At 42.6% G+C, this 15797-nt stretch overlaps 8 protein-coding genes across 8 annotated transcripts; 4 read left to right on the plus strand and 4 right to left on the minus strand.

Annotated features, from left to right (window-relative positions):
• Positions 1 to 102: 102 nt before the first annotated feature.
• On the plus strand, positions 103 to 2409 carry SAMD00019534_059630 (hypothetical protein; the record flags this gene model as incomplete). Its single annotated transcript, XM_012898561.1, has 4 exons — positions 103 to 858; positions 942 to 1112; positions 1363 to 2037; positions 2110 to 2409. Coding segments are annotated over 4 exons (1902 nt in total), but the record flags the coding sequence as incomplete, so codon positions are not given.
• Positions 2410 to 2470: 61 nt separating this feature from the next.
• Positions 2471 to 3298, minus strand: SAMD00019534_059640 (hypothetical protein; the record flags this gene model as incomplete). The annotated part of the gene is made up of 4 exons (XM_012898562.1): positions 2471 to 2594; positions 2664 to 2928; positions 3113 to 3145; positions 3253 to 3298. Coding segments are annotated over 4 exons (468 nt in total), but the record flags the coding sequence as incomplete, so codon positions are not given.
• A 633-nt stretch (positions 3299 to 3931) lies between these two features.
• SAMD00019534_059650 (hypothetical protein) lies at positions 3932 to 6504 on the plus strand (the record flags this gene model as incomplete). The annotated part of the gene is made up of 5 exons (XM_012898563.1): positions 3932 to 4140; positions 4200 to 4410; positions 5145 to 5458; positions 5532 to 5820; positions 5890 to 6504. Coding segments are annotated over 5 exons (1638 nt in total), but the record flags the coding sequence as incomplete, so codon positions are not given.
• Positions 6505 to 7529: 1025 nt separating this feature from the next.
• SAMD00019534_059660 (hypothetical protein) lies at positions 7530 to 8572 on the plus strand (the record flags this gene model as incomplete). The annotated part of the gene is made up of 2 exons (XM_012898564.1): positions 7530 to 7744; positions 7822 to 8572. Coding segments are annotated over 2 exons (966 nt in total), but the record flags the coding sequence as incomplete, so codon positions are not given.
• A 296-nt stretch (positions 8573 to 8868) lies between these two features.
• SAMD00019534_059670 (hypothetical protein) lies at positions 8869 to 10295 on the minus strand (the record flags this gene model as incomplete). The annotated part of the gene is made up of 2 exons (XM_012898565.1): positions 8869 to 10188; positions 10254 to 10295. 2 exons carry the CDS (start codon positions 10293 to 10295, stop codon positions 8869 to 8871), a joined length of 1362 nt encoding a protein of 453 aa, XP_012754019.1.
• A 697-nt stretch (positions 10296 to 10992) lies between these two features.
• SAMD00019534_059680 (hypothetical protein) lies at positions 10993 to 12007 on the minus strand (the record flags this gene model as incomplete). Its single annotated transcript, XM_012898566.1, has 2 exons — positions 10993 to 11657; positions 11746 to 12007. The coding sequence occupies 2 exons, from the start codon at positions 12005 to 12007 to the stop codon at positions 10993 to 10995; spliced, it is 927 nt and encodes a 308-aa protein (XP_012754020.1).
• A 2076-nt stretch (positions 12008 to 14083) lies between these two features.
• Positions 14084 to 15015, plus strand: SAMD00019534_059690 (hypothetical protein; the record flags this gene model as incomplete). Its single annotated transcript, XM_012898567.1, has 2 exons — positions 14084 to 14283; positions 14349 to 15015. 2 exons carry the CDS (start codon positions 14084 to 14086, stop codon positions 15013 to 15015), a joined length of 867 nt encoding a protein of 288 aa, XP_012754021.1.
• Positions 15016 to 15128: 113 nt separating this feature from the next.
• Positions 15129 to 15563, minus strand: SAMD00019534_059700 (hypothetical protein; the record flags this gene model as incomplete). The annotated part of the gene is made up of 1 exon (XM_012898568.1): positions 15129 to 15563. One exon carries the CDS (start codon positions 15561 to 15563, stop codon positions 15129 to 15131), a length of 435 nt encoding a protein of 144 aa, XP_012754022.1.
• Positions 15564 to 15797: the final 234 nt, after the last annotated feature.

Genomic DNA, 15797 nt, shown 5'->3' on the forward strand with positions numbered 1-15797 from the left:
TACTAATCACTCGTCTTGTGTGAATAACAAAACACAACAACGACTTTGAACTGAATGATCATTCATTCTATTTCTTTCAATAACATACATATATTATATTAAAAGAGATTAAAGAAGAAGAAGACAAGAATGGATAGCTTCTTTGTCAAACCAGGTAGTGCACCTGGCACAGGAAATAGAGGAAAGAATGGCTCTGGAGGAGGCGCTGTCAAATCATATCAACATCGTTCAGACTCTTCATCGTCATCACGTGGCGGTGGTAGAGGAAGAGGCGGATCAGCCAATGGCGCCATGCGTGGAAGAGGTGGTCGTGGAGGCGCACCATCACGTGGTGGTCGAGGTGGATTTGTCCCTCGTGGTGGCGGCAGAGGTGGTGCCAGAGGTGGAGCTGGTGCAGGTGGTGCAAGAGGTGGCAACAGAGGAGGCAGACAAGACTTTAAAAGAAAGAATAGAGATGAAGAGGAGGATGACTATTACAAGGATGACGACAATGATAATGATAATGACAATGACAACGAGAGTGGAGATGACAACAATGACGATATGGACAACAATGATGATCACCTAATGATGAATGGAGATGATGGATCATCAAGCGATGAGGAGACCTCAATGTATCAATCACAAGACAATGACCAAGAAGATAATCAAGACGACGACGACCAGGATGGAGACGATGACGAAGAAGACGAGGACAACAACCAAAATAGATACAAGAGGAAGCGTATTGAAATGCCTGTGGACGAGGAGGAGGAGACTGCCGATGAGAAGAGAGTTCGTTTGGCCAAGGAATACCTCAAGAAGATCGCGGCAGCCAGAGGCGAGATGAATATGTCAGACGCCCTGCAACAAGACATTGTTTGTATCTCTCCCATGATTGAATGATTGATTGATTATGTATACTGACACCAAGTACAATGTAACAATAATAATAACAACAGGATCGATCATCTAGCCGTTACCAACGACAACTCAAGACACCAATATCCACACTCAACATCACCGACAAGAACATCACCCTGCTAAGAGGACACGACCAGCCAGTTACCTGCATCGTCTTAAGTGACGATGAACGTTATTTATATACATCTTCAAAGGATGCCATCATTAAGTGTAAGTCATCCATTCATCTCAAAGGGGGTACCCTTTGAAATTTGTAACATGTCTAAGGGTAACCCTTAGTTTGTCAACACAAACTCAAAGTACAAACTCACTCACTCACTCGTTCAATCACTCAATCAAACAGGGGACCTGAGTACGAAAGAGAAGGTTCACAAGATAAAGGGAACGATAAACTCTAGAGGCAACTTGGAGAAACAGAGACTGTTGAAACTGAAGCAGAAGGAGAAGGAAAAGGATGGAGATAGCGTTGCACCAAAGAAGAAGGACTCGTTCGTTGGCCGTATATTGGCGATGGCATTGTCCCATGATGGAAAATACTTGGTGACTGGTGGCGAGGAGAAGGTCATCAAGGTGTGGGACACAGAGAATGACTTCAAGATCGTCGAGACATTCCGCGGACACAAGGACATTGTCAGCGCGCTGGCCTTTAGAAAGGGCACCTATACCCTGTACAGTGGTTCGTACGACCGCACGGTCAAGATCTGGGACCTGCACCAGATGGCCTTTGTCGACACACGTTTTGGCCATCAGAGCCCTATCACATCGATTGACGCGCTCACCAGAGAGCGATGCATTACATCAGGCAACGACCGCACATGTCGCATCTGGAAGATCCCCGAGGAGTCGCAGTTGATCTTTAGAGGACACTCTCAATCGATCGACAAGGTGGCGTTGCTTGCCGACGACAAGTTCGTGTCGGCCTCACAGGATGGCTCAGTGCAGCTGTGGAACGTCAACAAGAAGAACCCAATCCATATCCAAAACAACGCACATCCTCACTCTGGTCTTCCCTGGATCACCTCTGTAGCCTGTGTCAAGTTTGCCGACGTCGTAGCTTCAGGCTCCTGCGATGGCCACATCAGGCTGTGGGGAGTGTTTGGCGAGAAGCTCAAGCAGATCAATACCATCGATGTTGTAAGTTGGCTTTCATCTCCATCATGCTCAACAATGTACATTCATTAACAATATCCACCTCCACTCACTTAGAATGGATTCATCAACGACATGGTGTTTACAAAGGAGGGAACAACGCTCTATGCTGGAATCGGACAGGAACATAGATTCGGTCGCTGGCACAAGGTGTCCAACGTTAAGAATGGAGTGGCCATTATCAATCTGGACAAGGATCAAGAGCAGAAGCAAGATGAACAGCCAGTCACCACAACAATGAATGGCGCCAATCATTCTGATGATGATGATGATGATCAAGTTGATGACGAAGATGAGATTCTGGATGATGACGAGGATGATGATGATAATGACCAAGTACCCATCGCCGACGATGACGACGACGAAGATCAAGAATAAATGTAATCGCACGATATCCATTTATGAACTAATATTATTATATGTCCACGATGACAAAGACATCTGTTCTCTCTGGCTTCTCCTCAATCTTCATACAAGAGTATGTGATGGCCTTGATCTCTGTACCAGTTGTATGTTTCTCCTTGTCCAATTCTACTCCTCGTCTATGTAATGTTGATGGAATGATCGAATGAATGAGTAAGTGATCAATGGTCGCCATCTACTATACATACCCTTTGGCCTCAATCTTGAATGACTCTCTGTCGAATGATACGATTGATATCTCTTTGAAGACGATGAACTCTGTGCTAAAGATAAAGAGTATCTCATCGAGGTAGGCAAACAATAGACTATCCATGTCATGTCCTTCGACATTGAATGTGTGCTCCTTGATCTCATCTTCACTATGTTGATCTAAATGTACGCTATCCAACTCTACCATATAGTTCATCATTGCCAATGCCATCTGTTCATATGATTGATTCAGTGTTGAGCCCCCTGTAACAGGTTGTTGTTGTTGTCAAAGACATGACATGTTAGTGATCAATCAATGTGTAGATCTCATCATTCATTCATACATACATGTATGCTATATCATTGATCGATTGATTGTATTGATTGGTTGATTGTATTGATGATATGTTAATGTATGATCAGATAGTAGTAACTTGACATGAACAACATACAAACATTATATCAGCTGTATGATCAAGGTCTGTAAACATCGATGGGTCATATAAGAATGTTAATCACCTATCCAATCATCATCATTATCATCGTCATCATTCATTCATTGACATCGTCCACCATCATGATAAGTACATTCATATTGTGATAGTTGTTGTTGATGTTCTGTTGTCGATGTCATATCTGTCTATCTATGTGAGGTTATATATAAGTCAAGTTTATGTTAACAATGAATAATGTTTGTTTGTTTGTTTGTTTGTTTGTTTGTTTGTTTGTTTGTTTGTTTGTTTGTTTGTTTGTTTGTTGGTTTGTTAGTTGAGAAGTCTGTCGTTAATTAAGAAGAAGAAGTTCAGATTATGGAATAGATACCAGATATGTTTGCACAGATCTTTGCGAAGATCACATCCATCGGAGATCAAATTGTTTGATAATCGCAAAAAGTGTTCAGCCCTGATGCAAATGGGAAACACCAGGTGAAAAAAAAAAGCCAACACCATTGCCATTTGGAAAATCGTAAACAAATGATGGGTAAATGCAAAACAGAAGTGTTTTGTATGATTGTTATTACACTGTGTTGGTGTGATTTGATGGGAGTGGAGTGGTGGTCGGGGGAAGTGTATGTGTGGGTATTTGCTTTACTCTCACTCCTCAAACATAGATAGATAGTATTACATACCCATCCATTCCATCAATGAGATTGTTATAATAATAATTGGAATAATTGGAATAATAGTAATAGTAATATAAACTTAACCCAAGAAGAAGAAGATAGATAGACAGATATAATCAAACAACCAAAGATCATTCATTTGAATCAACTCTCGACTACCTCTCGAGAGGTATTACCAAACACACCACAACGCAACAACACAATACAACAACAATGTCTTATAAACAAAAGAGTAATAATAAGCCATGGTTCAGTGCACTCAAGAAGGAGAGAGATCTCTCACATCACAAAGATCATCACACCGTCTCCTTCGACGTCATCAAAGTCAACAGTTATGGAAAGAGACAACAGAGGTATGTTTGATTCATCGATTGGACGAGTAAACATACTGACATCAATCAATCAATCACAGGACAATAGCAGTTAGCTCACAGGGCGTATCGAATTTGAATGGACAGACATGTCAATGGTTCGTTCAGAACTCTGATGTGTATAGTATACATCAGGAGAGTGATACACAGAAGTTCACTCTGACATTCTTGCACAAGTATCACTTTGAAGCTGATAGCGCTGAACAGGCGAAACAGATAGTGGCCGATTTCAAACGATTGGGCGTTGGAAACAAGACGTTGGCAGTGGACCCTGCTTCAACGGCGGTCAGTGGAGCACATGTCAAGCCGACCATCGATGTCTCGGCACCGGTCAGCACGACGTCCCCATCATCGTCACCACACATCTCGCCCAAGATGGCACCGGCCTCACTCCCCAACAACAAGATGAGCAACTTGCATGCAGTACATAGCAGCTGGCACCCGTCCAACATGCCAAAGTCTCAGAACATGGCCATTAATGAACGCAGGGACTTTGATGAGACTATTGGTCTCAGTCCATTGACGCCCACCAAGGCGCACTGTGTGCATCCCCAACACACCAAACGTCAACAGGTATCGAGGGCGCCAAGGTGTGGAAGATACGTGCCGAAGAGCTCAAGCGACAGCTCGTGCAGAAGAAGAAGGATGACTACTCTCCCATCGTCGAGTTGTCCAAGATGCCCGCGTTCTTGCCCGCCACTGCACCACTCTCGGACAAGAACAAGCCATTGGTGGCACAAACACAGCAAACGGTGGACCGTGCGCACCAACAGATAAATCAAGCACCAATCGTCACCATTCAACAAAAGACTATACAGCTGCAAGCACCTGTGGACAGCATAGACAATGGTGCCAGTCCAAGCAACGCCATCGCCGACAAGGGCAAGACATCGCCAACATCACAAGCCGCCAACAAGACACACACATCGGCTGTCAACAGCGGCGACCTTCAGTGTGAGTTTGGCGAGGAGGAGGTGTCAGGCGACAAGAAGAAGTCCAAGAAGAAGAAGCTGACCATTGAGGACTTTGACCTGATGAAGGTGCTGGGCGTGGGCAGCTTTGGTCGCGTGTTCCTCGTCAAGAAGAAGGACACTGGTCAACTGTACGCCATGAAGGTGCTCAACAAGAGAGACATTCTCAAGAAGAAGCAGCTGGCACACACCAACACAGAGAAGATGGTGCTCAGTACCATGGACCATCCATTCATTGTACGACTACACTTTGCCTTCCAGAACGATGAGTACCTCTTCATGTGCATGGACTACATCCCAGGAGGAGAGCTCTTCCAACATTTGCAAAAGTATGTTGTTGTTGGACTTGGCATCCAAGCGCGGCCAGACACTAACATCCAATCAATCATTCAATCAATATAGGGCCGGTAGATTCCCAGAGGAATTGGCCAAGTTCTACATTGCAGAGGTGATTACATCACTCAACTACCTACATTCAAATAATATCATCTATAGAGACATCAAGCCAGAGAACATTCTACTGGGTGCTGATGGACACATCAAGTTAACAGACTTTGGTCTGTCCAAGAGTGGCATCACCAGTGTCGTTGGCGGTAAGAACGCTGATGGCCAATTCGCCACCACATTCTGTGGCACACCAGAGTACTTGGCACCAGAGATCATCACAGGCGCTGGACATGGCAAGGCTGCTGTAAGTTGCCTCCAACTCACATATTCACTCATTCACTCACTAACTCATTCAATCGATCAATCAACATAGGATTGGTGGTCAGTTGGTATACTTTTGTTTGAGATGCTCACTGGACGCTCTCCATTCTTGGCATCGAATCGTAATGATATGTACAAGGCAATGATACAGGGTAACCTGCGTCTACCTATGTTCTTGTCAAGTGAGGCACAAGACCTACTTGAGAAGTTACTCGTACCCGACCCCAAGAACAGACTTGGTACCGGTGGTGTCGCCGACATCCAGAACCACGCCTTCTTTGACCTTATCCCATGGCGTCTACTAGAGTCCAAGATGATCACGCCACCATTCAAGCCAACCATCTCTGTAAGACAACTTCACATAACCATCAAGGAATCCATCAACATTCATACTTACACTCGTCAATCAATCAAGGAAATCGTTGCATCCAAGGATGATCCAGACTTAAATCCAGCAATTACATTCAAGAAGCAGAAGAGGAAGTCGTCGACGTCTGGCATTGATGCACATTTCAAGGGCTTCTCTTGGAATAAGGATGACTCCTTCTTGGATGAGAGGGAGTCGGTGTCATCGACATCTTCATCACCGGGCTCTTCAAACGATCCTTCACCACTCTTGCTTGCAGTCGATCGTCAACTTACACTCAAGAACATGAGGAAGAGCAGTGTATAATTAGCAACACACGCACACCATAGCAGTAGCAGTACCAACAACAACAACAAGTAGGAGTAGAGTAGAGCAGAGATAGATAGTAATCGTAGACGTTTAATAACCGATCGCGATAATAGTCTAAACATAGCACATCTCTATATCAAGTATCATCAACATTTATCCACGTAACAACAATCAAGCCTCACTAGATCGACCGATTGATCTTCCCCTCTACCCATCCATCAATCCATCCAACATTGCAGTTGAGGTTGATTTGATGGATGAGGCCCAAGCCAGCATGACGAGCGACAACAGCTTCACTCACATAAATATGCACCAACTTTGTATTCCTATTTACACCATCTTCATCATTGCCGTTTACCTGGACTCACTCAAACAATCAGTCAATCAATCATACTCAATCGATAACACAAGATAGATCATCAAATCAGTTGTATATAATATATATATCTCCCCGATGTCTTGGTGAGCTCTGGTGTCAATCAATGTCAATCAATGGATCACCAGGTGATCATGCGACATATACTTCGGGCTTTGATGACTGCCTGGTCGACACCGATGTGTGAACTCAACTGCTCTCACTTGAGTGAGTGGTCGACTTCAAGGGATGCGTGTCCAATCAACTCAACCTCACACACATATCCCACGTTTCGTGCAAAAGTCACTTGACAACAACAATGTTCGTTGGACATCTACCAACACACACACCCCATCATGATGTTTGTTAACCCGTGTGAAGTTTCGGTTGAGCTTGCCAAACTAGGGTTGGTTGAGCCTCCATCTATCCACTTTAAGCTGTAAAGACAATCTGGAAGACCTCTTTATAATCATGAAGGCCTCCTTAACATCATTATCAACAGTTTTGTTACCATCTTCATTTATTTAATTATTTATTTATTAATCTCGACTTTCCCTTTCAGGTTCACAGTAACCTATATATCCAATATTCTTATTCATCTTTGTAATATATAATAACTAACTATAATATATATAATATATAATATACCTACCTACAAACAATGATAAATCAATCATATATTAATTATCTTTTAATTGTATTTTTAATTTTAATATCTCCAATATCATCGAGTATACTTAGTGATCCAACATCATGTAGTTCAAATATTATTAAATATTCAGACCATGAGAAGGCTCAAATACCACTATCATTCGATGCTAGATTAAAGTGGCCATCATGTATATCCGGAGTCAGGAACCAAGGAATATGTTCAAGGTAAGTCAAACCATATTCATCAATCAATCTAAAAATCATTTACTAAATATTAATATTCCAAAAATAATAATCACTAGTTGTTGGGCAATGACTGCCTCAAGTGTATTGTCGGATACTATGTGTATCGCTTCAAATAAGACTGTAAAGAAATTATTGTCACCTCAGTATATGGTAGATTGTTCTCATAACTGTAAACCAGGCAATATTTATTGCAATCTAGGTTGTAAGTTGGGATATTTGGACCTGGCCATTGAGTATACTATTAGCAATGGTCTTGTATCAGATCAATGTTATCCATATAAGGAGTCAGAGTCAACAACATGTCCAACCAAGTGTAACAATCAAGATAATCTTTCATTCTATTATGGAAAGTCTTGCAAGAAGTTCACAACTATCGAGGATGCCCAACTAGAGATCATGAATCATGGATCAATCATCGCCACTCTGGATATACACTCCGACCTATACACCTACAAGTCAGGCCTATACGCTGCCACTGGAGAGTACAAAGAAGGTCACGCAGCAAGAGTGGTTGGATGGGGAACACTCGATACCAAACCATTTTGGTTGTTGGCCAATAGTTGGGGCACGGACTGGGGTATGAATGGATACTTCTTAATCGAGCGTGGACAAAACATTGCAATGGTTGAGACAAATCTACTTGGAATTGAACCAGATACATCAAGAATACCAGAGTCCAATGTGAATGATAACAGCGTTTCCTTCAGAGATGCTCCAGTTGAGCCACATATCAATGCTGGCACATTCCTCTCGCCAACAACCTTCATTCCATTGACAATTCTTTTGTCAATTGTGTATTATATACTTTAATAATAATAAAAATTATATATATATATCTTTACATTATATCTCAATCCAACAATGAAGAATGATCAATCCAAGTGTTTTCCAAAATCTTGATACTTTTTGGACCAAAAACAGTGATGAGATCCCATAATCAATCAAACAAATTGATCAATAATGATTTATTTGTTTGAAAGAGATAGAATGTAGACAAGGTCTCATTACAGCAATAACATTATTGGTTTTCCTAGGTTCGATCCCTAGCATTGCTTGGCAACAAGCAATGTTATTGAGACCTGTTAACTTTTTATTATTATACTTCACTTGTGTAAGATGTTGCGTTTCTCCAACTCTTGCTTGGATGGTCGTGAACGGAGGAAGAAGCTAAGTATTCCACCAACTCTCTTCTTCTCAGTGTCACCACTGTGTAGACTACCTGATGATGACTTGTTACCACTTCCAGCGGTTGCCGAACCAACTTGTACTGGTGTGTATTCATCGATTGTTTGGTAAGGTGCATTTGGCCTAGTCCATGATGTAATGTTTGATATCTTCTCATGATAATACCTCTTGCCCTCTGCTGTAATATGTTCAATCCAAACTTGTTGTGGTGGTTGTTGCTGTTGGTGATGTTGTAGTTGTTTTTGTGGAGGCTGCTGTTGATGTTTGTTAAGGGCTTTGTACTGCTCAAGTGTTTGAAATGGTGCGTTGGGCTTGGTCCATGATGTTACATTTGATATACGTTCATGATAGTATCTCCTACCATCATTGGTAAGATGCTCTATCCATATAGTCTCCTTTAGTGTTGTTGACTCATTTCCAACACTACCACCACTTGGTCCTTGTCGGTAGGCTGTACTCTGTTGTTGGTATGATTCATGTGCATGACTACCTTGTCCTGATGATTGAGTACCTGATGTAGCTCCAGATGCTACAACTACTGGAGGCAGAGGCAACTCAAAAGACCTTGAGAGCAACGATAATGAAGTGGAGGTCATTGATGGTGGAGGTGGAAATGATGGAGATGACATTGCAAGCTGGGAAGGAGGAGGTGGCAATGGAAGATTCATCTGGGATACTGATGTTGATTGAATGGAATGTACAATTGATGGTGGATGTGGAAGTGGTAATGATATGGGTGGAGGAGGAAGTGGAAAGTTGAGCATAGGAGGTGGAGGTATTGAGGAAATATTTACAAATGGTGGAAGTTGGGTTACAGGTGGGACATTTGGAGGAGGTGGTGGAAGTGGGAGGTCTAGACCTGGTAGAGGCTGGATTGTTGCAACAGGTCGTCTAGGTATAACTGGTGATGAAGGCAATGATGATGTATTGTTGGATGGTCTATCCTCCAAATGCACTTTCTTCAACTGATATGCCAGCTCTGGATTTGAGGTACTCACGGGATGATCCCTCAATGGCATCTTTGGCATCGATCTTAATGACACGGCTGCTGGATTGAACTTTGGTATCGCCATACCACCAGGACCACAAACCAAGTTTGGTTTGTTTGTTGGTACCGATGGTGTATCATCACCTGTTGTCGAGTCCTCACTTGTTTTCGAGTTCACGACTTCCTTAGACTCCACTTTCACACCCCTTGTAGGTCTCTTTCTTCCTGCCACACCTCTAGTCCTTGTGATCTATGATTGATTGATTGATTGATTGATCAGTTATGGACATAGATCAATCCTAAGATTGTACTTACAATATTTAACTTTGGAGTTGATGGTGGAGCGATCTCCCTCATCCACCTTGTTTCCTCCAGCAATCTCTTGTACTCCTTCCTTGCTCGGTATCCTTTGTAGTACTTTTGTATTATGATGATTGAACGCCTGGTGGCCAGATAGTATCTTCTTGCCAACCATCCTCTCCAATACTTTTGTATAACAATTGCTGCATCTTGATAGTCCTCATCACCAGATTCCAAATCACATGTTAAATGTGGCGACAAAGGAATTAACTGTGATGAATCAGTATCCCATATTGGAATATTAGGTGGATTATTATTATTATTATTAGGCCATTGTTGTTGTTGATATTGATATGATTGGAAACCATCAAATATAGGTGGTGGAGGTAATGGTAGATTGAGTGCAAAGTGATAATCACTACTTGATGTCATGTCTGTATCTCTTTCACTATGTTTTTGAAATATTATTATATATCTTTGATTTAAGATGTTATAACTAACTGATGATGGACCTTGTTCTCGTTGAATATCACTCTGCAAGTCCAGATGCGTAGCCCAATGTTTGTCGATCAGATCGATCGCGTCACGCAAAACACATCTGATCAAAAACACAAGTCCCCCACAACTGCGAACCCATCAATGCCACTTTTGGGATTGATTGAGTTGGACCGGTCCCAGCCAACAATGACAATGACAATGAATGAACACTACTGATGATGGTCACTAAATGGTAATACTACAATGTTCTATCTCTCTATTCTTTCAGCTTGTGTTGTGATGATAGCCACTTGTCTTTGAGCTCATTGTATAATGGGTTGGTCTTGATTCGTTCTTGGTAGACGGGACTCGATGCCACTGACTTGGTCTGTCGACGAAGACTGACAAACAGGTAGTGAGCAAATTGGTTGGTGATAAAGTTGAGTAGCCAGTATGGTATGAATGCCATCTTTGGATCGGTGAGCGAGACCACCTGCACAAAGGTCTGTGTTGGCGAGATGGGCTGCATGACGAATCCACTGATCTTGGTGTCGACGCGAACCGTCTTGGTGGGCACGTCGGGCAGGTCCACGCCCTCAAAGTCACCGTCCTCAAACGATCGTGCAAACACCACCACCTTGTTACTCTCCTCCAGCAGGTCGATGCCGTAGCCGTAGACCACAATGTCGCGGTCGTCCACCGGCCACGGACAGGACACCCTACAGTAGATTGCCTTGCGGAATCGTGAGTCGTCTGCCAACTGTGTTGCATCCTTCAGTCGTGGTATCCAACTATGATACAAGTCCACCTCCAACACTGTGCTACAAATATCAAAGAGTGACGAGTCCACAATGCCCTCCATCCTTATACTATGCATGCCACCACCATTATCCTTATAGAATGTTTGTATGCCATCAGAGTTACTTATGTCTGTCCAGTTGTCTAACATGTTGTTGGAGAATGTGTGTGTAAGTATGATTGTGTTCATCCTCGCTCAATCACTCAATCTCGACAACAATAACAAACATACCAGTGTTCTCAAGCATTCTTAGAAGGTTGTTACACTCTTCAGACTCTTGACGTAGACGATCGAATCGTTTACAGGTGGTGTACTGGTCGTCCAGCAATTGTTTGATCTGTGGTGAGTTGTCATCGGTGTTATCGAGCTCTGACTTTACAACCAAGTCGAGATCACGCAACTTCTTTGCAGCCTGTGCAATCCTATGATCGTCATATAACTGATTGATCTGATCCAATAACTCCTTTATTATATCTATCCTTGGTAAATCCATATTATATATTAATAAATAATAACAACAATATATATCGTATATTATATTATATGTTTGATTGATTGATTGATTGATTGATTGATTGATTGGTTGGTGATTGATTGATTAATTAATTAATAGACTGCTTGATTGATTGAAAGATAGATAAAGATAGATAAAGATAGATAAGATGTAATGATACAAGGAGATACAATGCAAGTGATACGTATTATCACAACTTGTGTGTGTTGTATGTATTTGTACACAGATTCTAGAGATAACAAGGATAGATCAAATCGGTGTTTCATTCATTCACTTTATCTCATTCACAATCCCACCAACTCCAACCCCCAGCATCACAAATCATTCCAACCACCAATGTTCTGTTTCCCACTCTTTGAAGACAGTGAATGAATGAATGGTCGTTAGATGGTATGTACGAATCAGGGATGAGATTTATTCATTGTTTGATTATTGATAGGTATCCGTTAAAGTGATAATAAGGTTTGGGAGGAATTCCCCAATGATTATATTCAGGATTGAACATATATTGTCCTTTGGAATTAAAACAAAGGAGCCTTCCACTATCAATCACCATTTTTCCAGGGTGATCATCGTTTTTTGGATGATTTCTCACTTATCTGATTGTTGTTGGAGAAATCATAGCAATAAAGCACATGATAACTTGTGGAAACATACAACTTGTCAACACCATCGAAACAGACAATGTCGGAGATGGGAGCATTGATATTCGCAATGAATACACTTGTGGCCTTTGTCTGAACATTGAAGGCGAGCAAGTCGCAGTGAGATCCATCACCGAGAGACCAACAATCAAAGATGCATTCAATAGATCATCCAAAGATGTGTGTAGTCTTGGCACGTGGCAATGTCTATGTGTTCGGAGGAAGGGATGCCCAGACATCATACTCGCGATACTCGCTGGCTGATGGCCAGTGCCAAGTTGGCGAAATAGTTGGAGTCAGCGGAGGCTATTCAATCTCAGCATCGAACAACTCATATTCATCTTTCCTTTTGATGACCTTCCAATCAATCTCGTGAATCTTGGGCTTCGGTGGCACAGGTGCCTTTACAATAAAGAATGTTGAATCTGCTTCTTAATGATATCCAACTTGGCAACATCAATTTTGACTGTGTATGTTTGGAGATTCAATGATTTCTCATCATAAGGTACATCATTGATGTGTTGAGTATGATTGGCAATCATTGACAACAACTCACTGTCTGAAAGCTCGGCTTTGTCACCATCCGATGATGATGCTTGAGTAATGTTGTCCTTGATGAACTGATTCACTGATGAACACAAAGTAATTGATTCAATCATTTGTGATATGTCATCAACATCGACATCATCATCATCATTATTGTTGTTGTTGTTGACATCGACATCAGTTGGATGCACTTGATTGATGATGTGATTGCCATCACGTATCTCTTTGATGATGCTGTTGATTGTTGATTGAACGAGAGTCATGTTATCTTTGATCGGTTTCTTGACTCGATGTTCTTGTGCAATAATCACCTTGATCAACTGTTCAAAGTGACCCGTCACATTATCATGTGTCTTTTTCAACGATTGATATGATGTTGCACACAGCTGTAGTGTCTTCCAAAGATGGTCCAACCTTGTATTACACCATAACGATTCCATATCCTTTGTTGACAATGCTTTTCTAATGTTCTCAATATGATCCATCTTATGACCATTATGATTGGTTGCCAAACACAAAGGACAAACAATCTTTCCACATTGGAAGCAAATGAATTCCATCCTCATGTTGGATGTCACAACAAGGTGTAATCATTGTTGTTGTTGTTGTAATAGGAACATCCATTCTCTATGCTCTATCTCTATCTTTGATTGGTGGTTGGGTGCTGACTAAACAATGAGCTGTGACATGGGAATTACAAGTTCATATTGTGAAATTACTTCAAAGAAGAACATATGATTTTTATTAATTTATTCAGCTGAACTATCTCCGATTCGAAGTCATAACATTACTTACTTATACAACATACACATACACATACAACACATATACTAAAGATATCTAGATACCAACATACATACATACAATGGATTATTCACATTTATTCACAAAGACTAAACTTCAAAAGTTGATTGCGGAATGGCTTGAGGAGGACATCCCATCGTTTGATTATGGTGGTGCTGTAGTTGGTGATAAGCCAGAGGTTGCTCATCTGTTGGGTAAACAACAAGGTGTATTCTCAGGTACACCATTCCTCAATGAGATCTTCACAATGCTAGACTGTCAGTATGTATCGTGATGATCAAGATGATCACTCGCCTGCTCACTCACTCACTCACTACCTACATCAGAGTTGAATGGCGTATAAAGGATGGACAAGAGTTCGCACCGGTCGATGGAAAGCCAATAGTGTTGGCAGTTGTCAAGGGATCAGCTAGGAATATATTGATGGGCGAGAGATTGGCCTTGAACATCTTGTGTAGATCATGTGGCATTACAACTCGTTCGGCCCAGATGCGTAAGATTGTCGACGCCGTCAACTGGAAGGGAAAGGTCGCTGGTACACGCAAGACCACACCAGGCTTCCGTCTGGTCGAGAAGTATGCCATGCTGGTGGGTGGCTGCGATGCACACCGCATGGACCTGTCGTCGATGATCATGCTCAAGGACAACCACGTGTGGATCGCCGGCAACATTGGCGCAGCGATCAGCAAGGCCAAGTCGGTGGGCGGCTTCTCTCTCAAGGTGGAGGTCGAGTGCCGTACCGAGCAAGAGGCCATCGAGGCCATGGACGCCGGCGCTGACGTCATCATGCTGGACAACATGAAGCCTCCACAACTGGCCATCACATCGGCCAGTCTGAAAAAGCGCTATCCACACATCATCATCGAGGCCAGTGGTGGCGTCGTGCCAGAGACCCTCGCCTCATACGCCCTCGACACTGTTGACATTGTCTCAATGTCCACTCTCTGCCAAGGTGTTCCTCACATCGACCTCAGTCTGAAGATCCAGAAGTAAAGGTGATTCTGCTTGCTTGTACGTTCATTGCACTTGGGACTCGAGTCCTTGAAGCGCCCTCACTTCCTTTTAATTATTACTATATTACTTTTGAGAGATCGTTGGTCGATTGATCAATCGACCAGTTCACTGTTGTCGCCAGAGACATTGTTGCGCGGGTTGAAGGCTGATTTGTTGTTATGGTTGCCACCAATCTCGATCTCTTTGGACTCGTGCTCCACCTCGTACGTCCAGTAGTAGGGACGCGCGATGGGGAGGATGGTGTTGATCGACTTGTTCTTCAGCCAGGTATCGACCTTCTTTTTTAACAAGTCGACTTTGACCTCGCTCTCGCTGCTGTTGACCGTCGACGGTTGATATGGCTTGCCGGGATAGATGCGCTTCAATGCGAATGTCCAATAGTCGCGACGGTTGTGTGAGCCCTCAGCGTAGACACGACGCTCGATGCGCAGTGGCTTTAGCTCCTCGACCAAACTCTCAATGTCAGTGGGGGCCAGGTTGTACTTCTTGTCAAACTCCTTGCGGATGTCGCTCATTGGGTAGCGCATCGAGAACAAGAGGTTGTGTATATCTGCGCGTTCGCTGTCCCATGTCGCTTTTCTTGGATTCTTGGCCAAACTGGATGGTAAGCGCAATCCAATGAATACATTGATTGGGTGGAACAATGCTGTGATCCCTGTTTGTTATTGATTGTCATCATTCCAATGTTAGTACTATTCTGTCTTCATGTTCCATCATCGCCCATGTCTGATAAAGTTGATGTTGTTGATGTTGACGATGTT

Source organism: Acytostelium subglobosum (genome assembly GCF_000787575.1).
Source record: "Acytostelium subglobosum LB1 DNA, scaffold: scaffold11, whole genome shotgun sequence".
Classification (NCBI taxonomy): domain Eukaryota; phylum Evosea; class Eumycetozoa; order Acytosteliales; family Acytosteliaceae; genus Acytostelium; species Acytostelium subglobosum.